Source organism: Rhinichthys klamathensis, unplaced genomic scaffold (genome assembly GCF_029890125.1).
Source record: "Rhinichthys klamathensis goyatoka isolate OS25496 unplaced genomic scaffold, OSU_Roscu_1.1 h1tg000123l_1, whole genome shotgun sequence".
NCBI classification, from domain to species: domain Eukaryota; kingdom Metazoa; phylum Chordata; class Actinopteri; order Cypriniformes; family Leuciscidae; genus Rhinichthys; species Rhinichthys klamathensis.
Genome location: NW_026606660.1, coordinates 9,386,433 through 9,414,211, shown reverse-complemented (window position 1 = coordinate 9,414,211; position 27,779 = coordinate 9,386,433). Strand labels below are relative to the sequence as shown.

Below are 27,779 nucleotides of genomic sequence, written 5' to 3'. Positions count from 1 at the left end.
GCTGCACGGGTCCATTCAAGGGTGAGACAAGTCGCGCGCTGTTTTCCGTGCTGCACACGTGTAACAGTATAGGGTTAAAATCAGGAAATTTGGAACCAGATCCAAAATGAAACCGGTTCTCGATATCCATCCCCAGATACTAGATACTTTTTGGGTAGGTCTAACATTAGTATTCAGAAATACTACAGAAACTAAATAAAGTAATCAAATGTTAATTATAAAATGGATAGTTCCAGTCCTTGATTCTGATTGGTTGAGCCGCGTTCGAAGCCATTGTAAATTACTCAACAAACATATACCTGTGACCGCATTACAATAGTATTACTGCGCAACTGCCTTTGTGATTCTTTGCAACCTCTTTGGAACTACTTTGCTTGGCGGAGGAATAAATGTGTTATAACGTTATATTTTTTTTGTTGCTGGTGTTTATTTTATGAATAAAATAAATATTAAAATGAATATTTTTAGGGAGTAACCATTTTATAAAAGCAATAAGCCCCTTGACGCCGTGTTTTACAGTGGATTTAGAACAGCTAAGGGGCGTTGTTAGGCACGACGCGGAGCGAAGCTTATTGGTTTAATAACACTGGATAGTCTTTTAGTCCTGTGTAAATTAAATACATAGGCTATTAATCCTAATTCCTCTCCATTAAAGCTGTATTTTGTTGTTTTGTCAACATTAATTACAGACACTGCTGCTGTCACTTGTCACTTAGCTAGTGCACGGATCCTTAGTCGGTTATGTCTTAAATAAACATAAGCAGTTGATAAAGACAACGTAATGTGTTTTCTAGGATACTCCGTTAAAGCGCTAAAATCCTTGAAAAAGTACTCCATTTTGTTACTCGCCAGCTGTTTGTGAGGCAGCTTTATTGTATGTATGTGCGCAGAGAAAAACATCTCTGAGTAAACATTCAAGCGATTTTGAACTATTCAGTAAATTAAGACTTAAAAAGACGTGCAAATGCCAAACTTTAGTGACGATGCAACACTGGCCCGATTGTGTAAGGGACAATTCCGCCGACTCCCTAATCTGGTAATCCCTAATCTCCCTAATCTGGTATCGCCGCCTGCAGCGCGCTCACTGAAAATTGCTTACTTCCGCGTTGAAAAATTAGGTGGATACTAGTGTTGTCAAAAGACCCAGAACTTCGGTGCCAAGTCGGTACTATAAAAATTAAACTGTTACGGTAGCAGCTTTTCCTAAGTACCGGTGGTACAGCAGTAGCGGATTAATCCGGTTCTTGATGTGCTGTCCGAAAGGTGCACAGTTGCGTCCTCTTCATAAAAACACTGAGACATGGCGACCGGCTGCGCTGCTAATGCGGTGGCTCTGAATCCACTTGTTGACAAGGAGGAAAGAGCCACATATGGAAATATTTTGAATTTGGCTAATGTCACGTTGCCATAAGGGGCCGTTCACACAGCGCATTTTTTGTTCATAATAGAAGCGACGCGGCACTGTCGTTTTTGTCAGGTGCGCCTCTGTTCATGGTTGCATAGCAACGACAGACGCCACGGGAGAGCAAGCACTTGTGGAAAGGAGAAAGTGGTGCGAACTGCGCTCTCCATGATGACGAGGAAGTATCAGCAAATAATTAATTGATTTCTAGCTCTTGCATTAGCTGTACTACTAGATATTAAGCTTTCCTGTAGCTCAAACAGTAGAGCGTTGGTGCTTGCAACGCCAAGGTCATGCTTTTCCTGGGTTCGATTCCCAGGGAAAGCAAGAACTGATAAGGCAAATGTGTACCTTGAAATGCAATGTAAGCCGCTTTGGATAAAAGCGTCTGCCAAATATGTAGATATATTTATGGAGATGAGAAATAAAAAGCCGCCCTGTACATGATCAGCTGTTCGGCCGAGCTTTCGATGTTGTTACGGAAAGGCCGAAGCTGATCGGTTGGTTTTTGTCACATGACCTGTTGAGATGTCTTCATAGCCTACATTTGAAATAATAAATTTGCACTCGCAAAAAACGCGATATGTGAACGGCCCCTAAAGTGGTGTTGGGTGCGGTTGTATCGGGGTAGTTTTACGAGTACATGAGCACAGTATCGGGCCGACACCCGAGTACTGGTATCAGTATCGGCGCATCCTTATTTATGTCATTAATATCAGTCCGTCAGAAAAGCAGTTCTAGGCTTATTCATGGCTGGATAACTCTTAGCAGGTTTAAAAAACCTTAAAAGGTTTAAAAAGTTTAAAAGTACAGTCAAGTCAAATAAAACTCGTATCTCCTGTATAATTTGGTAACATACAATAAAGGTGATGATACACAGGGCAACTTTTTGAGCAATGCTGCTGGGCAATGTTGTTGTCAACGGACAACCAGATGAGAGACAGGGCCCATGACCGATCTAAATTATCCAGTTAGAAATGTATTGCCCCTTTTTCAATGGGAAAGTGCCCAAGCAACAATCGCTCTGCAAGATTGCCCAGCAACATTGCTCAAACTGTTGCCCTGTGTATCATCACCTTAAGATACCATTCATTAACATTACTTAAAGGAGAACTCCGGCGCAAAATGAACCTTTGGTCTAATTAGACATTGTTACCTAGTCAACCGTTATCTGAGATTTGTTTTCATGAATATCAAATGTAAATAGTTTTATCTCTAAAAACAGTTTAGCCTATAAAGTTAGTATAATGCTAGTATATTGGGCATCGAGTAATGACAAATAAAAATCGCTTGTTAATACCACTAACAAGGCTCAAAATAGCCCCACACCACACTAACACGGTAGCATAATGAGGGTCCCTACCTTCAAACCGAAGCATTGAGAACTTTGTCAGTGTCCAGACAGATTAATAAGAAGATATTTAATACATACAGTCAACTTCGCGTATACAGGCAGAAGCCATCTTTGAAAAGCAGTCTCTACCCGTCGATCTACGAACGCCGATCCAAGCCTGCTGTTCGAGCTCACCTTATCACAACTTATAGCTCGTTCACATCTCACCAGCGCACTTGGATCTGCGTTCGTAGATCAACTGGTAGAGACTGTTTTTCAAAGATGGCTTCTGCCTGTATACGCGAAGTTGACTGTATGTATTAAATATCTTCTTATTAATCTGTCTGGACACTGACAAAGTTCTCAATGCTTCGGTTTGAAGGTAGGGACCCTCATTATCCTACTGTGTTAGTGTGGGGCTATTTTGAGCCTTGTTAGTGGTATTAACAAGCGATTTTTATTTGTCATTACACTATGCCCAATAAACTAGCGTTATACTAGCTTTATAGGCTAAACTGTTTTTAGAGATAAAACTATTTACATTCGATAATCATGAAAACAAATCTCAGATAACGGTTGACTAGGTAACAATGTGTAATTAGACCAAAGGTTCATTTTGCGCCGCAGTTCTCCTTTAATGCGTTATCTAACATCAACACATTGAGTGAATAATATATTTTTTTACAATATTCATTAATGTTTGTGAATGTTATTTAATACAAACACTTGATTGTTCATGTTTGTTCACTTCATTCATTGTGCATTAAATAATGTTAACAGATAAAACTTTTGATTTTAAAAAGGTACATTTTTAAATTAACCCCTAGGAGAATAATTGCTACAGTATATAACTATTGTTTATTGTTAGGTCATTTTATCTAATGTTATCTAACAAATGGAATCTTATTGTAAAGTGTTTTTAATACTACAGTTTCCATCTTTGTAACTGTGGTATACACTTTAATATATGTAAATTTAATCTAAATTAAGCTTTGGTTCCAAAATTGGAACAGAGAACTGTGGATTTTCACTGGTATTGGTACCGAATACTGAAATTTTGGTGCCGTGACAACACTAGTGGATATTTTTGCCAGTATGTATATTTCTTGGGAATCAATCCCATGACCTCGGCTTGTGCTCAGACTTACTTTTTAAAATATTTGTACAGGTACCCCTCGCCGGCGAACAAGGAGAACTTCTGGAATGTATGATTCTGATAGAGGATCTAATGGTAAGAGCAACTATTTGAGTCAATAGAAAAACAACTGCTGAAATTGATTGCTTTTTTTTTTCTGCCACCTTGCTTTAAAACACATTTTTGTAAGAAATGTAAAGGATTGTATTCCTTTTTTTTCTTTTTTTTTTTAGAACTTCTCTTAAGTTCTAACGTTTATTCTAGATTTTCTCAATATAAATGAACGGCCAGCTGTAATATGGAAAATAAAGTGCTTGTAAGTTGTGCATGACAGACAAATACAAACCAGTGAGCTCATGCTGAAGTGCATGGCTTAACGAGTCACGTGAAATTGTGTAAAACATTTTCATCACTTTACAAGTTTGTAACTGCCTTTTTCCTGCCCCCTTTTGGAACCAATGGTTTTTAATCCAGATGTTTTTGAGGGTTTTTTTTACCGTTGGCTCAAAAAACACAGATAATTACTTATCTTGTCCAGTACATATGTGCATCTTTAGTTTTTAAGTATAGTTTACAGCTTCATGATGGTTAACTTTTATGTATTTTCATTCTTAATTTCAAATTTTTAGATTCAGGGAACTCTTCAGATGATAGTGAGTGCGAGGAATCTCCTGAGAAGAAGCTGGAGTGGACCGAGAGAACTGATTCACCCTTGACAGCAAAACAACTGGAAGCTGAGGATCTCTCAGAGGAGAGCACAATGCCAGAACCTGATCAGACTGAGCCTGAACTACCCAGCAGCCCACAGGAGATGCCCAACTTCAAGGAGAGTGAGTGTAAACCAGAGGAAGATGCATCCCGGCTCCCTGTTGAGTCTGATGACGGATCTCCAAAACCAAGAGCAAAGAAGCCTCGTTTGAAAGAGCCAGGATCAGAGACACAAACACCTCCGGCTGCTAATCACACAGAGACAGAGGAACCCTCCACTCCTCCTCGGCCTTTGAAGAAATCCCAGGAAACACCGCATAACAGTCCCGTAGAGAGAATAAAGCTGACGGAGACAGCCGGTTCAGACACGGACTCTGCGACAGAGGACATCGGGCCTCCAGAGCGAAGCAACGCCGTGAAACGCAAAATCACTGAACAGCGAACGCCGGAAAAGAAAATTCGCTTGGACCGAAAAGAAGAACCCAAAGCGCTTTCTCCAGTTAAAACACCACAGATAGAGAACAAACCTGAGCCTGAGAAGAGGGCCGAGGAGAAACCCGAGGAACCCTCTACTCCAACACTATCATCGCCCAGCAAAGATATCGAGATGAAATCTGAGATGCCTGCTCTTACCAGAGAGGTGCTCCTCAAGGTAGAACCTCCATGCCCAAGGCTGGAGGATCCAACAACAGCCACAAATGAGGAAATGATGCCTCAAATTGGCCCAGAGGCACTGGTCTGCCACGAAGTGGACCTTGATGATCCAGAGGAGAAGGAGAAACCCTCTGGTGAAGAGATACTGAAAATGGAGGAGGAAGAGAAAGCTCAGCCTGAGCCTCAGCCTCTGGAGCCTTCTGACCACCTTCCTCATGTCCTGGTTGCAGTGGGACCTCCACGTCTGTTTTCCCCATCCTCTACCCCCAGCCCAGACGAATCTCAAAGCACTAAGGGAGAGAGTGATGCAACCATTGAGGTGGACAGTGTGGCAGAATCACAGGAGGGGCTCGGGGAGAACGAGTCAACTCATAGCTTTGATGCTAGTGCGAGTTCGAGCAATTCCAGCATCTCACTGCAGGATCGAGATGGGAAGGACAGAGGTAAGTTAAAGCTTGATGACTGGTGCCTACTGTCGCCTGATGCTAATATAATCCACAATATATTGCTCATTATTAGATTAGCTTTTTTTTAATGATTTTTATTATTTATTTATTTTTGCTTGATTATTATTTTCATGTTTATCATCCGTTTGGTTACTATTTTGAATTTTTCAGGTCAAAAGAGGTTGTTGGATTGCATTACCGGCTCGTCGGCCAAGAAGCAAAAACGCAGCCAGAAACGTTCAAGCGCTGTTTGTAAAACAGAAAAGAATGGAGCAGGTGAGTGTTTTGAAGTGTTTTAAAAGCTTTGGACGCATTTATAGATTGCTGTCTAAGTCAGTGTTATATTTTTCTGTTAGGTCTATGCTATAAACTGATAAACTCATAGAAGGTTAGGTCAGGTTTGAGTTATTTTTCAGTAAATATTTAAGTTATGTCAAAAAAGAACAGGGTCAAATATGATGATACCAGAGAATGGTTTCGCTAACTTGACTGATGTCATGTGATGTCACATTTCTCTTGGCTGTCTGATTAACCTCTGCTTCAATTCTCATATGGTTAGCAGCATTTTAGCTTCAACTGTGTGTGTGTGTAGTGTATTGTTTGTTAGTCTGCTAATTTGATCGGATTTGAGTCTGTTTCAATATTGACTGTCTTTCTGTATGTCCCCAGGTCACAGTAGCGACAGTGAGGACCTGCCTGCCATGGACAGCTCTAATAAGCTAACCCCAGTCAAGCACTCCAGCCTACCCAAGAGCCAGAAGCTTTCTCGATCGCCCGGTATGGTTTCTCCCAACAGTAAAGACATGGAGAAAGACAAGCACAAAGAGAAGCAGTCCCTCGCTTCCCCCCGCACACACAAGTGGTCCTGCCAGTTGAGTGAGTTTTCAAAACTTTTCCGAAGTTAATTTGACACATTTTGCTTGTGGCTTCTCATGCTTTGCTGACTTCAGATGTAGACAAGTTCTCACTGTAACATTTTATAGTGATTCTCTCCACTTAAAATAAGGCAGTGTGCTGCCAATGCCAGAATCCAGGCTATATTAAAATACTTATTTCTGAGATGCAATTGATCCATAAAGTTTCACTATTACTGTGCAATTTAACTTTCGAAATTGGGAAATTCTACTATACCGACAGGGCTTAAAGTCCTCAGTTGCTACGACGGATTTCCGTCAATTGGAAAAAATGAGGGGAAAATAAATATGTAGCGCGTTGTTGTTCCTGTCTATGGCTCACCGTGTATGTGACCACAAAGTGCGTATATCTGCGTTCTTAGCTGAACAAGACCTGCCGCTCACTCTGTCGCAGCCACTAGTGGAGCTCATCAAGTTGGTTGATAACAATTTATTATTTTTATTATTTGAGAAATAAAAACTTTTTTTTTTAAGTTATGTAAAAGGTTATCACAGAGTCAAGTCTTGTAAAAGCATTAGATTGAAAACATTGAAGGTTAAAAGTTAGGTCGGGTTTATTCCGTTATTTTTCAGTAAATATTGAAGTTATGTAAAAAAAAGAACAGGGTCAAATATGATGATACCAGAGAATGGTTTCGCTAACTTGACTGATGTCATGTGATGTCACATTTCTCTTGGCTGTCTGATTAACCTCTGCTTTAATTCATGTTCAGCAACAATTTAGCTTTAGTTTGAAAACATTGAAATTTCATTAAAGTGTGTAAATAATAGAAATGTAGTTCAAAATTGCCTTTCTTTAAATGCAGATGTCTGGGACAAGTAGATATTTTTTGAATGGACAAATAAAAGAGAATTTTACTTGCCCGACCGGACAAGTAGCCTGATTAAAAACGTCAATTACAAAAAAATAACTAGGGAATGACTAAAACGAGAGAATTTTTACAATTATTGTATGTTGCAATCGATAATGGACCCAGATGTCTCTTGGTGTACTCTAATGCCAATCCATACCGTTGTAGATTAAATGTCTGTCGTCTCAATTTTTTTTTTTTTGTAAAGGATGTAACTTTACATGCTCTCCTGACTGGTTCCTGCTTTTGTTTTCCACAGCTGAGCTGGACAACATGTCAAGTACTGAGCGCATTTCATTCTTGCAAAAGAAGTTGCAGGAAATCAGGAAATACTACATGTCTCTCAAGTCTGAGGTGGCTTCCATCGACAGGAGGCGGAAAAGGTTAAAAAAGAAAGAAAGAGAAGGTAAATTTGTATTTATTTTATTTAATATGAATAATTTATTACTTAATGATGAGGATAATGTAATTCATTTTATTAAAAGTAATTATCAATTCCATTTTAATATTATAATTTTATAATAATTTTTACCATTTATTTTAGCTGATTGTCAAGTTTAAAGAATTTGAAAACTGTTAGTCAAAAATGCAAATAGCTTTTGGGTTTCTCGATGTCTTTTCTTTTGCAAATGATTAACCTCTGACTTCTGATCAATAGTGTCCCACACCACAGCGTCCACATCATCAGGCTCGTCCGACACAGGCATGAGCCCGTCTTCAGCTTCCCCCACGCAGAACACTGTGGCCGTTGAGTGCAGGTGATGTCACGCCCGTGCCCCGCCCCGCCCCGCTCCACCTCTGCCTTCTCAGCATCCCGCTGCCTCCGCGGAGACACGCATACTGATGAGCCAGAGCAAGCAGCCAATAGCACTCGACTGCCCTCCGCCTCCACGCCGCCTCTGATCCCTATTGGCCACTCCCACCTTCTGCACTTTGTAAACTGATCCTGCCTCCTCTCGCTCGCTGTCGGCACCAGGGAACGGACTCTACGTGAGGGTTGAATGTAATCTACGGAATCAAAGCTTACGATTTATCCATCCAGAATGAATACGACGGCACTTTTCGCTTCTCTCTACAAACGCTGAACAGAAACCTCCTCTTACTGCTTCTGCGCAGCAGGGACTGCTAATCAATCACTTGTTCGTTCCTCTATCAGAACACGGTAAGAAAACGGTCTCGGATCCCTAGGTAATGGTCACCTTAACCAGCTGGATATGGTTATTCAAAGAAAGGTCAATTGTAGTGCGCTTGTTCCATCAGAACTGCCAAAGTACACGTGCTACAGCAGAGTGCCCTATTTTGGAAAAGTTGGACAAAGTCAATTGCAAAAGGGAATGTAGTTTACTGAAAACCGCAGCTGGCGTCTTCCACTTCTATCTTAGTATGTGAGCACAGAGAATTATGCAAAACCTATTTTTGTTGTCTCTTTTTAATAAAATAAGAAAATGGAAATGAAAAAAAAAAGTATAAAATGTTTACAGTGGAACACGAGATAAAACTGTTTTCAGTGGACTAATTTCCTTTGCAAGTGTATTTTGTCTTTTTATATGTAATTGCAGAGTTTTTATTTTAGTATGGAAAATTTCAAAAAGTATATATCGCAGCCGTGAAGTTATTTAATGAAAGATTTCTAGAGCTGAAATTTTTGTGTAAAATAAAGGTATTATCTTGCAACTTGTTAAATATATTTATTCAGTCCGTGGACAGCATTTTTGTATTTTTTACAAGATGAGAATCAGTCGTCCCACATTCAGTTCGGTCGGTGGAGTAGAAGGAATATGAGAATTTTGTGGGGTCATCTTGAACCTTTGAATGTGACGTCACAATTTGGGTAACTACTGTGCAGTAAACAGCATCTTCCCATGTTTTGTTCATTCATTTGGGCCCAAAGCTCCCTTGATGGAACACCAGAAATTGGTGACCTGCTTTTTCCTCTCCATCCTTTTTTTTTTTTTATGTCTTCCTGGTACTTTATAATTTAAACAATTATTCTCATTTTCATTTTGAGTTCTTGACCAATTGAATAAATTCGTTGCTTCTCTCACCAGTATGTTAAGCCCAGGGGTTTCTTACTGATTGTTCCTTTTGTAAATAGATCTTTCAAAAAACCATGTATTTGAAAAATACATTTTACACAAACTGTAAAAATGATTTATATTATTTTTTAAACAGTACATCTTTGTATATTAATTTCTTTTCTATGTCAAGTTGGTAGAAGCATTAGCACATCTTTTGACTGTATATAATCGACCATTTAGGAACCTAAACCTAAACCCAAGCTGTCTAGAGTGATGACTATGTTGAACACTTATTGCTGTAGGCATCTATCAATTCACTGCGATGAAATTGTGAAAACTTGCTTCCCTGTGACTTCAGTTTATTTACAGATTCCTGAATGAAGAAATGAAGGCATTAGGTTCCTGTGCAAAGCCATTGTATCATTATGTAAAATAAGAGGTCTCTCATTTCTAATAAAGTTTTGAAATATTCAGAAATATTTTTCCTTCTTTATTAACTGGTTGAACATTCACAAAAACAAGACCCTTTCACCCCCATTTATTTGGCAGAAATACACTCGTATAGTTGACAAAGTAATATATTGACACTCACAATTTTCACATAAATCAAGTCAACTATTTTATTGTAAGAAATGTTTTTTATATATATAACTTATATAATTCAAGAGTATTTAATATGTGTGTGTATATGTATAGTATTTGCACATTCTCCCTTTAATTCATAGAATTAATATACAATCTTCATTAATTAAAGGTAGTGCAAATACTTAACATATGTAAACGTTTACTTAAGGAGAACTCTGGCGCAAAATGAACCTTTGGTCTAGTAAAACATTGGTACCTAGTCAACCGTTCTCTGAGATTTGTTTTCATGATAATCGAATGTAAAGAGTTTTATCTCTAAAAACTGTTTAGCGTATAACGCTAGTAATGGGGGCATCTAATAAGTAAAAAGAAATCGCTAGTTAATACCACTAACAAGGCTCAAAATAGCCCCACACGAACACAGTAACATAATGAGGGTCCCTACATGCAAAACGAAGCATTGACAACTTTGTCAGTGTCCAGACCGTTTAATAAGAAGATAAAGATAAAGACAGTCCACTTCGTGTATTTATCAGCTAATAAGAAAGCTACTAAAACTACTTTGTTGCTCAAAGAAATTATGGTTTCATTATAAATGACCTCCTGATTTTCTGAAGATTATTATTTATCTATTTCTAATGCTATTTATTTCTAATTACTTGTATTCATTTTGTGTATTTGTAGTTTCTGTGCATGTTTTGTGAACTTTTATTTGTTTTTTAGTAGACTATCCCTTATCTACTGCCTTGCTTGATTGTACTGTTATATTTATTTTATCTTTTTGTGCTTGATACTTGTATCCCCTGTACTTTTTGTTCATTAAAAAAAAAAGTCCACTTCGTGTATGCAGACAGGAGCCATCTTTGGAAAACAGTCTCGACTAATCAAACCATGAACGCCATTCATACAGTTCAGAAGTTCACTGAACTTCATACAGTTCAGCTCACTTAGCACGTCGTTCGTGGTTTGATTAGTCGAGACTGTTTTCCAAAGATGGCTCCTGTCCTGTGTACACGAAGTGGACTGTCTTTATCTTTATCTTCTTATTAAACGGTCTGTACACTTACAAAGTTCTCAATGCTTCGTTTTGCATGTAGGGACCCTCATTATGTTACTGTGTTAGTGTGGGGCTATTTTGAGCCTTGTTAGTGGTATAAACTAGCGATTTCTTTTTACTTATTATATGCCCCAATTACTAGCATTATACGCTAAACAGTTTTTAGAGATAAAACTCTTTACATTCGATTATCATGAAAACAAATCTCAGAGAACGGTTGACTAGGTACCAATGTTTTATTAGACCAAAGGTTCATTTTGCGCCGGAGTTCTCCTTTAAGTGTCATTGAATTGCAAAATAATTTCTTCAAGCAAAAATGTATTTATAATTTGGGGGGAACTTATATTTTGTGAGATTCACCCCACTAGTAGAGATTCAGAACTCATCCTTGTTAAGCATTTTGTTTTTATTTCATTAGATAAATTATGCATGAACAAAACTGAATATTAGAGTTGACTAACATTTCATTTTGCATTATTCTAACAAAAACAAAGATCTTTCACGTGGTTTTACAGTCAAAATGAGAGCGTCTGTCCTTTTTGGAAACCAAAAATCCCAACAATCCAGTAATCCGAAGAGCCGGAAAACGTGAGGGCTTCTCACACTACTCCCAGTGCCTGAGTCCCGTGTCCTGCTGCTCCAGTTTGGAGGGCCCTGCTCCACGCTGGAATAATGCTGTGGGGTTCAGTCCAGCAGCAGTTGACTATCGCGGTTGTCCTAACAAGCCGGCTTTAGCAGCCAAAGCTTCATTCTGCTGGATGTGATATTCCTGGAAGCGCATGGAGATCCTCTGCGTCATCTTTAGGTACTTTTGTAAGCAGCTCTCAGAACATGAGGTCTGGGAAGAAAAGTTGCATTCAAATCAAGTTCATGGTACTGTTTAAGATAACGCTTTATTTTAAGGTGACGGTTACACATTACTAAATGTACTTTAGTAATAACAGTAAATTATGCATAATTGAGCACAAAAGCAGCTTCTTTACTTAATTGCATCAGACCTTGTTCACAATGAGCGAGCTGGACCTTTTTCACAGACTGACGCGTTTAAATGGAAACACGTTTTAATCAGCATCTTAAGGCGAGACACTACAGGTGAATAGGGTAATTTTTTTAACTAGCAGATATCACCATGAAACTTTCCCAGTTGATTACCTACATTAAGATGAGAAAAAAATGTATTACAAGTTTTCTGTAATTTAATGTTTAAATATGCAAATCAGGCATTATCTAATTAAATATGCGCTAATTTGCATATATTTCAAAAAATGAAATCTGAGTATTGGATAAAGCCAGGTTCAAAATTCTTTTTTCATTGTGTTCACATATTAGATGGGGAAAAAATTACAGAGGGATTTATGGATATCTACTTTTGTTATCCTATAAATCAGAATATGCTGTCAATAGCCTTAAAAAAAAGATTTTTGCCATGTTTTTTGGAATAAAATGTTATATAAATCGGGCTAGGAATAATATATTTACAAATCCCTCTGTAAATATCTTCATATTATAACCAGGTACAAGACTGGAAAGTTTGGTGTATATAGGTGCTACCGAAGTGGAGATTTCGGACTTTGAGTATGAGAGAAAAGTCATTTTGAGAAAACGGGCTTTAAAGATTTAGCATCAGCCAATGAGATTGCGCATTTGCTCCCTTTTACTTTCACGATTGGTTGCTGATAAAAAGGAAATGACCATATTTGGATCCGACAACATTGTACAAGAGAGAGAGAGCTTTCTAACGGTGTATGTGATGACAGGGTGCAGATCGCGATCGCGGAGCAACGGATGATTTATATCACCAACTTTTGATGAATTTATGAGAAATCTACAGACGCAAACAGACGAAGTGTAGTAAAATAAAGACCTAAATGTGTATTTCGGACTTTTTTTCACCACAAGTCTGAAAGAAGACATGTTTTTGAAGACAAATCTCCCGAAATCTCAAAATTGACCAGTGAAAAAAAAACTATGTTTTTGCCTGCCGTGTCTGGCCTTAAATCCTGCAAAGTTTTTTTTATATATATGCATAACACTATATTTGTATTATATTACAAAAAAACTAGTCAATGCTGCTGTGAGGGTGTTTCAAATACAGCAGCTGTAACAGTAAAGTTGACATTTTGATCTTTCTCTCTTCTGACTGCCATTATCAATCTCTCTATATATTTATACTCTTTTTGAAAGTTATAAAACACTGTTGTGGCGTTGTTCTTTTGCCATTTGAGCAAATGGGAACACAAAAACTCGTTCACTGCTATAGAAGTTTACCCAACTATGACGACTTCCATTTCTGAGAAACCCATGTGAAAATGTGAGATGTGTCATCTTGCATCTAGCCAAAAATGATAAGCAATTTGGTAGTCCTTTAAGTATTTTGTATCTTTATGGTCCTATTAAGCCTGGTTATGAAAGTTAATATATGCGTATTTAAAATACATATTTTAAGTATTTTAAATACAAATTACAGTCTCTCAAAGTATTTAATTACAATTTCATTTATTTTTGTTAAGGAAAATACAAAATACTCAAAAGTAATTAAATACATATTTCAAATACATGTAATTAAAATACTGCCCATCTCTGAGTACATGTAGTTGACTAATATTACTCAGTAGTACTTATTTGAGTAAGTACAAAGTAACTATGTATGTCACCTTAAAATAAATTGTAACCCTGTTTAATAAAAGCTTAATAACTTAACATTTATTTTAAAGGATATTTAATTCAACTTAAATCACATACCTCCTCTGGCTTGACCTCTCTTGTAGTGAAATCTTTAACACAGTCCATGAAACAGTTTTCTGTCAGTTTATTATAGGTTCCCAGGAATTCTTTGAACTGCAAAATACAAAGATGATCAGTAAAAGGGTTACTGAATGATTTCATAACTACAAATAGACAATATAAGTGTATGGTATGTAAGGTTCCTCTTGCCTGTTTGATCTGATCTGATTCAGTAACCTGAGCTGCCATAGTTACAATACAGTAGGATGCTGTCAATGAAATTGAATAACATTAGTCACACTAAGAGCATTTAAAACAGTAGACCTCCCTGTTCTCACTGACAGCGCACAAATTGCTTAAAATATATTACGTTACGTTCTCTTACGAGCAATGATGATGATGAGAGGCTAGATTAGCCTTTAGCATCATCTCACATGTACATTTATAACACAGGCTATGCGAAAAATGTCTTTCAAAATAAATAAATTAATAATAGCTTTGTAGTAAATAAGATTTAGACCATAAACGTAGTAAGAAGGAAGGGACGTAAAACACAGTAAAGCGGATACCTTTGCTGTCAGGCAGTCAGAGCTGAAGGACATGTGAGAGAACAGAACGGAATCGGCACTTCCGGAACAAATAAGAGTCCCTATGAATTAAACATTAAAAACATGTATGAGGGAATTCAATATCCTTTACGAATCCTTAAAAAATTTGCATCAAAAAAGCCCTTAAGGTGTGTGTTTGGAGGTGTATTATGATGGTGATGATTTTTAAAAAAAAAATAGTTTGCCTTTGGTCTGTAATACTCATCTTGTTTAACATGTAATGACATGATAAACAATCAAAGACAACCATCCCTTCTTTTGATTATTTTTTTTTTTTTATCTTACTATCTTAATATTAAAACATTAAATACTGTAAAACAGGTAAACATATTCTGATAACGACCCAATGGGGGCAGCAGTGTAAAGACTTCTTAGACCAAAACAAAGAGAAGACAACCCTTTATTTTGAAATATGTTTAACGTCACGCCGTTGTTTCCTTCCAAGATCACAGTTGTTGTGAAGTTTTTGTTGTCGGCAACTAACGTTACTGACGCTGTGAAAATAACTGGACTTACAGCTGAAGTGAACTGAAAAAAAGCACCCTTTGGATATTACGGTAAAATACTAAAATGTAGACGTGGTTTAATAAAATAACAAATGAGAGAGGCTGTTCAAAACTGATGCTTTAAAAAATCACCTGCGGCGGGAAATTTAAAACCAATACATTACTGACAACAACGTCAGAGTGATTGACGTGTGTCATCTGTGGATATCTCTGGGAAAACGATTAACAATAATCGTTATGTTGACGTCACCCTTACGGTAAGACTGTTATTGACGCTTTAATGGATCCGCACAATATTATTATTAACCGTCTAAAGACTTAAAAACAACCGACACCTCTTATTGGACTGTCTTATTACTGATGTAAAAGTGGAAATGGATTCTTATTGTGTGTCTGTGATCAATAACACACATTTAAACGACTCTACGTCTAGTTCTGATGCAGCAGATGTTTTAATTCAGTCAACCAGAGCTGCTTTGGGTGCCAGCAGAGAGGAAAAACAGCATACGAGTCATAATAAAGTTAATATTTACATCAGGAGACTGACAGACTCTGAACATGTTCATTCTGTGGATGAGAGAGAAATACCACCTGTCCTCCCTGTGAATATCCTTTCAGCTGCAGATACAGGTAACACTATCAGTCTGGTTTTAGTTCAATTAATTATCATTTTTAAATGATCAAAAGAATAAATTCATATTTATCTGAACTCAGCTGGACCAGATGAACAACAGGCTGTTGGACCATCAAATACATTTGCTAACCTTTTTGACAAAGTGAGATTTTGTTTACTTTGGTTTACTTATGTTTGTTTTTAATGAATCTAAACTTAAATTGATTAAAATATTTTGTAATTGTTTATGTTAATTAACAAAAGTGTCTGTCACATAGGCCTCCAGGAAAGAGAAAGGTAAAGCTCAAACTACAGTCATGCAGACAGGAAACTTAAAATCAAAAGGTATATTATATTATATTATATTTTATTATTATACAGGGGTTTTCAATCTTTTAGATGCCAAGGACACCCAAATATGATCATAATTTAAAAAGCATCTATATAGGCTAGTTTCTTGTTTAAAGACCTAATTTATACTGTGAAATATTATATATATATATATATATATATATATATTAATATATATATATATATATATATATATATACATATATATGTATGTATATATATATATATATATTATTTGGAAAATATTTATTTAAGAATAATGAAAATAAATATTTTCTTATTATGTTTCTTTTTTCTACTCATAGTACTGAAGATTAATATTTATTTACTTATTTATTGTATTCTTTTTATTTATTTGTTTTCTCATTTATTATTTTTTTCATCTAAATTTGTCTTGTTTTAATTTAATTAATTTTTTTTATTATACAGTTTTTCTTCTAAATTTTTCCATGGAAAAATGTGAAAACCCCTTATATATTATGTTATATTGGCATATATTAGTACCATGTAGTAATATGCCTATTATATAGTTTTGTATTATAAACTTTTTCAAGTGCTGAATGCCACCATTGTAAATTGATTTGACCTTTCTGAACACCACAGGTGGAGATGTGCAGATTTCTACATACTCTGCTGATGGGAGAGGAGCAGTGTCTGCAGCCCTCAGGAAGAGGTAACGTCTGCTTCCATTCAGTCGCTTCTATGATCAAACATGGTCATTTTGCACACCTGGATATTTCACTATGTCTTTCAGATCACAAAGCGCCCCTTTAAGACGAAATGTGACAGTACAAGTGTTGGACCAAGACAGATCCCAGACTCCAAGAGGCCAGTCCGATCCTGCTTTTCCATTAGGAGATCCTGGGACTTCTGCAAGTGTGGCAGCTATAACAGCTGCTACTACTGCTGCCACAGCACCACTTATCAAGGTAGACCTTCTTGGATTCATATAGCATTATAACATTCTTAAATTCATAAATCAATACAGTATTCTAGCAGTCTCCTTAAACTGTCTTTGTTTGGCCCATCAGGCTCAGAGAGAGATGGAGGCTCAGATCGCACTGGTAACTGCTGAGCTGAGGAGGTTGCAGGCAGCAGAGGGCAGTGTCCCGCCGGGGAGGCCGGCCAGGACTGAGAACACTTCTGCTGGGAGAGCGGCCCATCTGGAAGAGCAACTTAACATTCTGATCCAGCAGAGACTGCAACATCTGGAGACAATTCAATGTCAGCAGATTCAACTGCAGGTAAAGAAGGCAAGATCTCTGTTCAGATCTGGAGATGCAGAATCTGCCTTTTTTAATAATTTTTTTAATGTTATTTAATGCTATTTTTTTATTTTTGTTTGTTTGTTTTTACTTCTTACTTTTTGTCTTATTCTGTTTTGTTTTTTATTTTATTTTGTTGTTTTTCTACTTTTGTTTTATTTTATTTCTGTATTGTTTTGTCTTGTTTTTATTTCATTTTAATTTTTTTCTCTTTGTTTTGTTTTCAGTTTTTTTTAAGTTTAGTTTTTTGTTTTTTATTTTGTTTTTGTTTTGTTTTTTATTTTTGTTTTATTTCATTTTTTGGTTTGTTTTGACCTGTTTTTGTTTCATTTCATTTTATTTTTGTTTTATTTTATTTTTTTATTTTAAGTCTACTTTTAATGTTATGCAAGGTTTATTGTACCAAAAACATTCATAATTTAGTTTTCATGTTTCCCACCCTCCTTAACCTGTGAAATATATTTGCTGCTGTAAACATCCCCAGTTATGATATGCTGACCTCAGTATAGAAGTATAGTTTCCATTGTTGTTCATCAGGGCGAAGAATGGCTAAGTACCAAATACTGAACAGAGTACATAGCATATTGAACTCTTTTATTTGGAAAAAAAAGACTTCTGTTTTAAGCAGTCACGTGTTGTTGTATAGCATCTTCTTCATTTCAGAGATCTGGTTTCAGATTTGCTTCATAATTGGTTGTGTTTGTCAATGTGTGCATTACTGTTTCATATGACGCAGCTCACAGGCGCTCTCTCCTCTGCCTTTAGAATCGTCTCTTGGGCTCGGCTCTGGATGTCGTAGCAGCTCGTGCGAACACAGACTCGCAGTCCACCCTGCACACAGGCTCTGGAATCACCCAGACAGACTCTCTGCCAGTTCAGATCTCCGGGAGTCGCAGCATCAGACTCTTTTCCCCTGATCAAACCTCTGCTAGAAGCCCAGGCTTCGGTAAGTTGTGGTATATTTGTCTGAATATTTTCACAATCTAAAATGGCAATATGCAGATTGTGTCTCAAAGGAGGAGTTAATCACCATGACATCATTTTTTTTAGAAATTAAAATGAGTAATAATATGAGCCCTTCTAATAATAATTTATGTTTTGTCCTGGTCCATTGTATGCTAATCTGATATAAATCATGCACTTTTATCTATAAATGCAGTGACACTAAGAAGCATTTTGACACTTTTGGATTTTTTAAGGGGTCCTATTAAAATATTGTTTACATTTTAAACTTTCTGTAGTGTGTAATGTTGCTGTTTGAGCATAAAAAAGCACAAAGTCACTCCAAAGTGAGTTATTCTCCATTTCAGTAGGTACAATTTTTACTTCTGAAATTCCTCAAATGTACTCACCTCAAATGAGTTTTCCCAATATTCCTAATTTAAATAATTACCGCCAAATGCATACGCAAAAAAAGATGCAAGGCCTGGTTGAGTTGTGTAAGTGTGTTGAAATAATCTCATAGTTATGGTAAGGGGCGGTCGAAGCGGTTGACCAATCACAACACACTGGTTGTCCAGCTGACCAATCAGAGCACATTGCACTTTTTGCAAGGAGAGGCTTCATAGAGACAGGAACTAAACAGAGCGTTAATGAGAGACCGGGAAGAGAGGTGCTGCAACAATGTAAAATATGTCTTAAAAATAAAGCATAAAACCTATTCTAGTAGACCTTCAAGTCACATGACGTCAGTTCCCCTCAAGTTCACAAAGGTGTCTTAACAGAATAACCACAAGTGTAGTTCATCATATTAACAATAAACATGTTTGACAACCATAGAGTGTTCAATACTTTTTTTGTCTTCATTTGAAATATTTGTTTTGATATTTCTGTTATACAATGCAAATACATTTATACATATTTAATGGTGGCTTAAGTGCCCACATACTTTTTGGGGGCAACTGTATATTTGGATATATTTAGAATTACAAAGGGTGCTGATGTTATTGTTTCTACATTGGTTTATTTCTCTTGCAGTCTCAACGGATGTGCGCCGAGAGAAACAAGCAGGTGTGCATAGAAGCCCCCTGGACACCCCCGCACCACGGAAGGTCATTCCTAAACCCACCCACTGGACATCATCAACAAGCACTATCAAACCTCAAAGATCCTCTCTCAAAAACCAAGGTTGGTTTCTCTCATGCATCACTTTCTCTGTGATAGTTTATTGGCAGGAAGAAATGCGGTCATTAATGGCAGATATCTGATTTATTTGGTTTTGCTTCAAGGCCCAGATTTTGTGGGTGCATTTTACTTTCTTTTTTATTTCTTTTGATTCACGACCCTATCAAAGCAGAGATCTGAAATGATTCTTTGAATGAATTGTTTATTGGTTCATTTTTTAAAATCAGTCCTAGACTGGTATTATGATGACATTCAAGGTGAAACCACTTGATGGCAGTAGCGTCACTACTGAATTTCTGCTTTTGCACCACGCACTAACAGACCTACATTTTATATATATATGATTATATATAATATATATTATTATTCTATATTCTACATTTTTTTTATATATATATATATATATAAACAGATATCCTCTTCTTTTAAATTATTGTAATGTAGGTTAATAGATCAGTCAGAGGTAATTAGATTAATCAAAGGTAATGATAATCCATAACAGCAGAAAACTGTCTTTTTTCTCCCAAGTCATTCTGTGTGGTTGAATCTAAAAGCTTTCTTGGCTAATGTCCTTCTGGATTTAGATGCATGCTTTTTTATTTTATTTTTGTGAGACAGTATATCTAAATATAGAAAAATGAAACATTATTTTATTTATTGCTTTTTTGTTTCTGTTATTACCGGTAGTCCTTTGCATTAAGTAAATTATATACATGCAAAGTCTTTTTTTTATCTATAGGCCTATCTGATTCTTTTCTTCTTAATACGCATTGACTATGTTTTGGCAAGTAGACGCAGCATTTTAATTGATTACTTCTGCACATATTTTGCGGCATATTTTCTTTGGTTAAGTCTCATATCTTATCACTAATTTCGAATTGCATTCGCTGCATCCATGGCTACAGGCTTTGGAATCCATTGTGCTTCGCCTCCGCCAAGAAACCGCCTGCTTTTAGTTTCCTGTTTAGGAGGCAACAATGATCAGCTCAGCCCAGAACCTCATGTTCTCAAACTCCAAAACCAGTAATTTATCCCCGAGCATGTTTTTTCCCTTTAGACACCATCACTCAACCAATCTGTCACTCCTCCGGATTGAATTGAAGACTTGCTTTTGCTCTAAAAACCAATTAAGGCAAAAAGCAGTTGTTGAAAGAGGTGTCACCGCTGAACAGCTGTGTAAATATGAACAGTTCAAGCTGTTCGCCTCAGTCACGCTGTTTTGCTCCTGTCGTAGAGAGCCGAGGCTTGTTATTGGAAAGCTTCGGGCATGTTAGCACAGGCTGACCTGGTAACACAGCTGCTTTAGTGTCTTCAAGTAGTGTGTGTCATTAAACAGGCCGCAGTAGATCTAAATTACCCTTCGCAATGTTGTGTAACCGTTTGAGTGTACCAGCCTAGACCAAAACACTTTCGAGGAGCACTTGTTTTTATCACAAACAACATTCTTGATTTTCTATTTCACATCGCTCTTTCCTCTTTTTCCAATTTGCTGGTAATTTAGTTGCGAGCTGTTCGCTCAGAGATGGGGTCGCTGACACACGCCTGTCAGTCTGAAACCTGGGAGAGTTTTCCCACCTAAATCGAATCCCCCTAGGTGTCTCCCACATGAACGCAGGATTGCTTTCCCAGACGCCGGAGCTTATTCTTAGGCTCCCGTTGATGGATGTGTGTGGGAGAACAGAGAGTTAATTATGGCTTGCAGTTTTTCGGTGTGTTTTTTTCCCTGGAGTGTAAAAATTCTCACCCAAAGCATTAGTTCTGTCTGTTTTCTTATAACCGCACATTCGACCTACATACATACACAATGCACTCCTCCGGATTGAGTGTGAGAATTTGATGCGAAATTCAGGGATATTCTCAAATCAGCAAGTGTAAACACAAATGGTCCAGGTTGCTGTTTTGCTGGGTCGTGTGTGTCGAGACAGTGGGAAAATTCAGCAGTAAGATGTCTGTTGCTACTGACTCCATTTTGTCACTTGTGAGCATCAATCTGGTCGCCATGGCAACCCGGCTATTTCAGTGGCAGCATTGCTTCATCTCTTCGGCTGTCAGACCGCTCTCTCTCTCTCTCTCTCTCTCCATTGAAACGGGCTATTTTTAGCCAACCTTCCTTTTGTTTCTCGTGTTCATCATCAAAGCGGCATTAAATACATGCGGAGAGGCGAAATCTGGAGCGTGAAGATTTGTTGTGTAGACTAGAGGATACTTTTATGTTCACCTGTTTATGAGTAATGCACCAGGGAATTAGGAGAGGCGTATTAGAACTGTTTTAATTATCAGAGCTCATATGCTTTTGTCATAGAGATAAATTTAGCAGCTGTTACTGTGTTTGGGGGATTTTTTTAGCATCAGCTTTTTAGGTTACAATGTAAATGAGTGTAAAAGAGAAAGTGTTTTATTAATTAATTAATTATTAATTTAGTTTTATTAATTATTTTATTCGTTTTTATGTTAAAGTGTCCAGTAATCAAAATGTTGAACCAGTTGTATTTCTGATGTTTGACTATGACAATTAAAAACACAATATTCTTTATGAATAATTTATTCAAAATGTCAGCTAAAATAGAGTCAAAATTTGTTATAATTTCCATTGTTAATAATCCTTTAGCATTTTTGTTGTTCACTTAAATGGTCCTGTGGTGTGACAAATTAGTTTTTAATAGCATAAATATTGTATGTAGTCACTCTGCATGTTTGAAATTTCATTCTTTATTCATCTTTTTTGATTCATTTAGCCTTTAGATCAGTCAGATCCAAACTGGTAGTGAAGATAGTAAAATCTAATAGGTGAAACAAGAGTCAAATCCTGTTAGTTGAGAAGCCTGCAGATTTTACATTAAGGGTTATGAATATTGCAGATGCCCTCAACAGAAATTCATGTGGTCTTACCTCATCAAAGATTTATGGGTAGGAATTTTAGCTCGTACTAGACAAACACTGTCGAAATATGCGGTTACCTGATCTTAGGGAGATGACATCAGCTTTAAATACTGTGCAATTATTCAATCTGATAAATGCTTTATGCGTGCATATATGTATACTATTCAAAAGTTTCAAGTCAGTAAGAGTTTCCTAAAGTCTCTTCTGCTCACAAAGGCTGCATTTACCGTTAAAACGGTAATACTGTGAAATATTATTGCTATTTAAAATAAATGTTTTATAATTTGTGATTTAATATGTAATTTATTCCTGTGATGCAAAGCTGAATTTTCAGCATAATTACTCCAGTCTTCAGTGTCACATGATCCTTCAGAAATCATTCTTTTAATATATTGATTTGCTGCTCAAGAAACATCATGATGAAAACAGTTGTGCTGATTATTAATTTTGTGTAAACCATGACATTTTTTTCAGGGTACTTTGGTGAATAGAAAGTTTAAAAGAACAGCATTTATTTGAAATTGAGATCTGTTGTTATGATGTAAAAGTCTTTACTGTCACTTTTCATCAATTTAGTGCATTCTTGCTGAATAAAAGCCATATTGACCCCAAACCTTTGTTTGTAAGTATAGATGATACAGTTTAGGATAAGCAGGCAGATAAAAACATCTTCATATATTACTAGCATGTTTCATTAACTCCATGACATACATTTTGATCCTAATGTGTTTGTTGTACATTCTGAAAGCTGGAAAGCTTCTTGTCACCTCTTCCATGTCAGCCGGGAGATACCAGGAGAATCTGTCTGCCCCCCCCGCAGGGATGCCCTTTCCGATATAAATGGCAGAATTTATTATTAGCCAGTGCCCTTACCTGCCGAGGCCTCCATCAGTGTTGATGTGCGCTGGGGGGTGGGTCACATGCCGTGCGTCACAACTTAATAGAGCACAGACACGCTAGCCAGGCCTTCAAATGCATTAAGGTTCTTTGTTCCCCATAATGCACTTAATGCATCAGACAACCTGCACACCCCTGCTTTTTTCCCTGTAGCCATTTAACCTGCATGGGGTTTTTAGGTGTTCACTAGCACTGTGAGCTGTGCTCCCGATGGGCAACAGTCTGGCATTGTGTGTCTGGCAGCACTATTACGAGAATCCGGCCCTTGGTGAGGTGCCAGCTCCATGTTAAATGCTGACTGTTGTTTACAGCTCTGTGTTTGGTGTAATTATAAAAGCAGCAGAATGGATCTCCGCGCAGCCACGGGTCTCGAACTTTACAGCTGATGTTTTGCAGCTGCGGATGTGTGTGGGTTTGACGTCACGCGGCAGCTGGGAAAAGGGTTAGGAATCTGTGCGGTAACGTTGGCAACTTCACGTAGACCTATCAGGAGCTGTTGTTTCCAGCTGTCACAGTAAACAATCCCAGAATGCAATTGGAAAGAATATGACCCAGAAAACTGATGACTGCTACAGTCTGGTTAATCAAGTTATTGATCTGTTTTTCATGTTACAATATATGTTTATTGAAATTTTTCCTTCGTTCAGGCGTTTCAATGTGTAAATGAATAATAGACATGCTGCAGTCCATCAAAAACTCTTTTAAACCTATTTTTTTTCTAATTGTTTTTAGGAAAACAACACACACTCACGCATGCACACATTGTGTCTGTGTTAAATGACAGTAAATGCATATTATGTTAAAAGAGTTCTGTTTCAAATAATTGATTTTCTTTTTAACTTTAGATTCACCAAAGAATCATGGTTTCCACAAAAATATTAAGCAGCACAATTGTTTTTAACATAGATGATAATATTGAAATGAATGAAATGTTTCTTGAGCAGCAAATCAGCATATTAGAATGATTTCTGAAGGATCATGTGACACTGAAGAAGACTTGAGGAATGATGCTGACAATTCAGTTTTGCATCCCAGGAATAAATTACATTTGAAAATATATTACATTAGACAACAGTTATTGTAATTGTAGTAACATTTGTCTATATATAGTTTCATTTGAGGTATTAATGTGTTAAATTACCAGACATTTTACAGCACAGTTTTTTTTTTTATTGCAGTCATTAACAGCGCTGATTGTTTTTGCATGTCTGCTTGTTCTCTCAAAGGAAACACGGCGCAGAGGGTCTGCGATACAGGAGGCTTTGTTTGCCGTTGAGTCATGAGACTTTAGCTGCTCGTTTAACCATATTCAAGAAGCCTCATGTTCCCTGTTAGCCAGACACTGGGGCCCGCTGGAGGCGCGCATGGCAGCACTGCTGTTGTTCCAGTTGGAGGAGGCCCTTCTTACGCTGCCTTTTTGACCTTAAGGAAATGATTACGGTCAGGAGCTCTACTGTTGTTTTTGGAGGATTGAGAAATCCTTGTCCTGCGTATTTATATAGCTTTGTTTCCTTTCGTCTGCATTCCGCAGTGCCGCGGGGAGAACATTCCACTCTCCGGCCTCCTAATAGGGCTCAGGAAAAAGCACCAGGATATTTTACATCTGCGCCGTATGAGTTTTCCCCCTCCGTGCTCTCGATTTGACTTTTTCCATTTACAGTCATAGCCTGACAAACTGAAAGAATATAGAAAGAATAACCGCTCGCTTGTGTTCAGAAACGCCTGGCGCGTATCACGTGTTTATGGTCCGGGTTATTGGCACAGCGCACTGCATTTCTGCAGAATTGATGACTAGCCGAAACACACGGGGCCTTGTTAGAGTCGTAGGCCCGCAGCAGTGTGTGTTCTGGCAGTGATGAACCGGACTGCTGACTGCGGCAGGTGTCTGGTGGCCGGGCTGATCCTTTACGATATCTTCTCTCTTTGCAGGAAATGGCAGACTTCAAGACCAGAGCCCTAATAACCGGAGGTCTCCCGAGAGATACGTTGTGCAGTCTGTTGGGGTAAAGAGGTTCGCCATGGCAACAGCTGACAACGGCCAACCAGAGCGGTCCAGGTAATAATAGATCTCTTTTCAGAGCAGGAAGGCACACAACTCTCGGCCTTTCGTGTTTCGCCGTACACAGTGTGTAACCATAGTAGTGGACCTACATAACCACTTCTTTTCCCAAGCCAAAGGAATGCTTTTGTTTTATTTATGGTGCTCAGTTAAGGCCTTCTTGTCTTTTTAGTTTAAATACGCCTTCCTAATGTTCCATAAGCAAGTGTCACTTAAAAACGGACGAAGCGTACACGTGTTTTGCTCGAGTGTCTCTCGCTGTGAGAGGCTTACCGCAACTTGTCAAAATGACAGTACAAGAGGCAGTGCGTTGATGTTAGTGGTTAACTTTGAATGTCTTTGTTCTTGGCCTCTGATGTAGCAAGGGAGGTTCTCAATAATTCGAACATGTTTTTTGGATCCCGTTCCAAACACTTTTTCCGCTACATCTGCAAATTCAATTTGGCCTCCTTGAAGAAGATGTGTCATGCAGAGCAAGACACTTGAATTGGAGTTTATATAACTGTCATGGGGCAAGCAGAAGACAGTTTGCAGATGATGCTAACAAACAGTACCTAAAAGGTTTTTCGACGTTTACCGTGGAAATACCATGTTTTTTTGCCATGTGTAATGGTGTTCTTTGACATACCTTAGACTACCATATCAATATGAAATGAATTAGTGGTTGATCGATGGGCCGATATGTAATACCATTCAAAAGTATGGGATCAGTAGGATTTTTTTGGTTTTATTTTAAAGAAAATAATACTTTTTTTCAGCAAGAATGCATTAAATTGATCAAAAGTGACAGTAAAGACCTATTGTCTTATAACTGTTATAATAGACAAATTAACTACCGGTATATATAGTTATATATATAGACAAAATATTTCTATTTCAAATAAATGCTGTTCTTTGGAACACATTTTAAACATGTTTTTACTGTATTTTGATCAAATAAATCAGCATATATATACACAAATACAAATACATCTTATAATACACACACACACACACACACACACATATATATATATATATATATATATATATATATATATATATATATATATAGAGAGAGAGAGAGAGAGAGAGAGAGAGAGAGAGAGAGAGAGAGAGAGAGAGAGAGAGAGAGAGAGAGAGAGAGAGAGAGAGAGAGAGAGAGAGAGAGAGAGAGAGAGAGAGAGAGAGAGAGACAAAAATAGCCTAAAATATTGGCTAATTATATGCTAGATATGTCTGTCTATTACTAACATGATTATGGTAATCATATACAAAGTATATGTCAAGGTACCGTGGTATTGCAACAGTCCTTTTTTGTTAGAGGAGCAAAAAGAGTGTGTTTATTAACATACATGTTGGATAATATTTCAAATGTGTCCATTTCAATAAATGTGGCTACGGTATACCTAGTGATACTGTTTTGTGATCGAAAGCCTCTTTTATGTTCTGCCGGACGCTTTGAAATACAGTTTGTGTTGGTTTTGCAAAAACAGAAGATTTTAAAAGAGTACATCTGCTTTCACTGCCACCACCTCTTTTTTTTTTTTTTTTTGGCAGATCAGCAGCTGCATTTTCTTTCTCTTTTCCAGACAGTATTTCTGTGTAACAGTAAGGTCTCTTCTAAAAAAAAAAACAAGTGAGGGAGAGAGAAAGTCATACATCTGCAGGTTACCGAGTGTTCAACACAAGATGTGCACACACGAGCAGCTCTGGGAAGTCTCCGAGCAGCCTCTGGTTCCCATGGCAACTGTGGGGCGGTCTCTATCGGCTCCATCTGAGAATAGGTAAAGTAAATCTGCATGCATCTGGCCACCCGCCAGCGTCTCAAATGAAAGAGCACTTTGAATGGCTGCCAGGTTTGGAGGAGGAGAGAGGCTGTCAGGCCTGCTTAATGTTGGCAGTTTGTACTTGGCAAGACTTGCCTTTTCCCAGAATCCCTCACTCTGGCAGCCCGCCAGCCACTTAGCGGAAGCTGAGAGTTAACCCCTGCGATAAGCTGGTGGAAAGCTGAATGTGGAAAACTTTCCATGCAGAGTGTGTGTGTGACCGCACATGTATGTGGCTCTGTGTGTGTGTGTGTGTGTGTGTGTGTTTGTGTGAGTGTAGGTGGGTGGATGTTCTGCACAGTGTGTGTGTGTGAGTGAGTGCCAAGCCTCAGGGTGATCTGTATTCATGAGAAGACTACAGGGACAGCGAAACATCCCTCAGTGAAAAGGAAGGAGGGTGAAATATCCTTTACAGGCAGACTGCATATTTAGACTTTACATTTTTGCTAAAGGATTGCATTTTTTTTTCTGCCCATAGAATCCCAGTTAAATATTTTTGTGCAATATAATTATAATTTGTGTTTTTCTCCGAAATATAAATATTTCAGTTCTACATATGGTCTTGTGTCGCGCAAGGGCGTTTGAGTGTTTGCAAAGTGAAGCCTGATTTCATTTTGAAGTCAAGTGACTCGCTCCAAGATAATTTGCACAAACACTCGTTTCTTTGTGTTGTTAATTTGGGGCACAAACGAAAGACATCAGGCTCATTTACACCATCCGAGTCACAAGCACAGAGCACAAATACTGTACAAATTGTCTCCGGCTTTACAAGCTGGAAGACATTCTGCTTGCCATATCAGTAGTGGTTATTTTATCCGTTTGACATCCAAATTCAGGCTCT

At 37.6% G+C, this 27,779-nt stretch overlaps 3 protein-coding genes and 2 non-coding genes across 6 annotated transcripts in view; 4 read left to right on the top strand and 1 right to left on the bottom strand.

Annotated features, from left to right (window-relative positions):
• The window catches only part of arid4a (AT rich interactive domain 4A (RBP1-like)), a 40,961-nt gene extending 31,023 nt beyond the window's left edge, over nt 1–9,938 (top strand). Inside the window, exons 20-25 of the mRNA XM_056256140.1 lie at nt 3,904–3,966; nt 4,500–5,675; nt 5,850–5,954; nt 6,348–6,554; nt 7,703–7,849; nt 8,102–9,938. Coding sequence (XP_056112115.1) covers nt 3,904–3,966; nt 4,500–5,675; nt 5,850–5,954; nt 6,348–6,554; nt 7,703–7,849; nt 8,102–8,205 — 1,802 coding nt within the window. The 3' untranslated portion in view covers nt 8,206–9,938. The remainder of the gene's footprint in view (nt 1–3,903; nt 3,967–4,499; nt 5,676–5,849; nt 5,955–6,347; nt 6,555–7,702; nt 7,850–8,101) is intronic.
• On the top strand, nt 6,129–6,210 carry LOC130089063 (small nucleolar RNA SNORD53/SNORD92). Its single transcript, XR_008807531.1, has one exon. It is a non-coding gene; the product is annotated as a small nucleolar RNA SNORD53/SNORD92 (small nucleolar RNA).
• On the top strand, nt 7,201–7,282 carry LOC130089062 (small nucleolar RNA SNORD53/SNORD92). The gene has a single exon (XR_008807530.1). It is a non-coding gene; the product is annotated as a small nucleolar RNA SNORD53/SNORD92 (small nucleolar RNA).
• A 1,550-nt stretch (nt 9,939–11,488) lies between the features above and the next one.
• timm9 (translocase of inner mitochondrial membrane 9 homolog) lies at nt 11,489–13,991 on the bottom strand. Its single transcript, XM_056255812.1, has 2 exons — nt 13,846–13,991; nt 11,489–11,941 (listed from the first exon to the last, which is right to left on the bottom strand). Exons 1-2 carry the CDS (start codon nt 13,987–13,989, stop codon nt 11,807–11,809), a joined length of 279 nt encoding a protein of 92 aa, XP_056111787.1. The 5' UTR covers nt 13,990–13,991; the 3' UTR covers nt 11,489–11,806.
• A 1,228-nt stretch (nt 13,992–15,219) lies between these two features.
• Nucleotides 15,220–27,779, top strand: part of kiaa0586 (KIAA0586 ortholog) — a 131,142-nt gene continuing 118,582 nt past the window's right edge. For both annotated transcript variants that reach the window (XM_056256132.1, XM_056256131.1), the window contains exons 1-9: nt 15,220–15,571; nt 15,656–15,717; nt 15,833–15,899; nt 16,509–16,578; nt 16,660–16,834; nt 16,937–17,149; nt 17,936–18,116; nt 19,148–19,297; nt 25,001–25,127. In XM_056256132.1, coding sequence (XP_056112107.1) covers nt 15,316–15,571; nt 15,656–15,717; nt 15,833–15,899; nt 16,509–16,578; nt 16,660–16,834; nt 16,937–17,149; nt 17,936–18,116; nt 19,148–19,297; nt 25,001–25,127 — 1,301 coding nt within the window. In that variant the 5' untranslated portion in view covers nt 15,220–15,315. The remainder of the gene's footprint in view (nt 15,572–15,655; nt 15,718–15,832; nt 15,900–16,508; nt 16,579–16,659; nt 16,835–16,936; nt 17,150–17,935; nt 18,117–19,147; nt 19,298–25,000; nt 25,128–27,779) is intronic.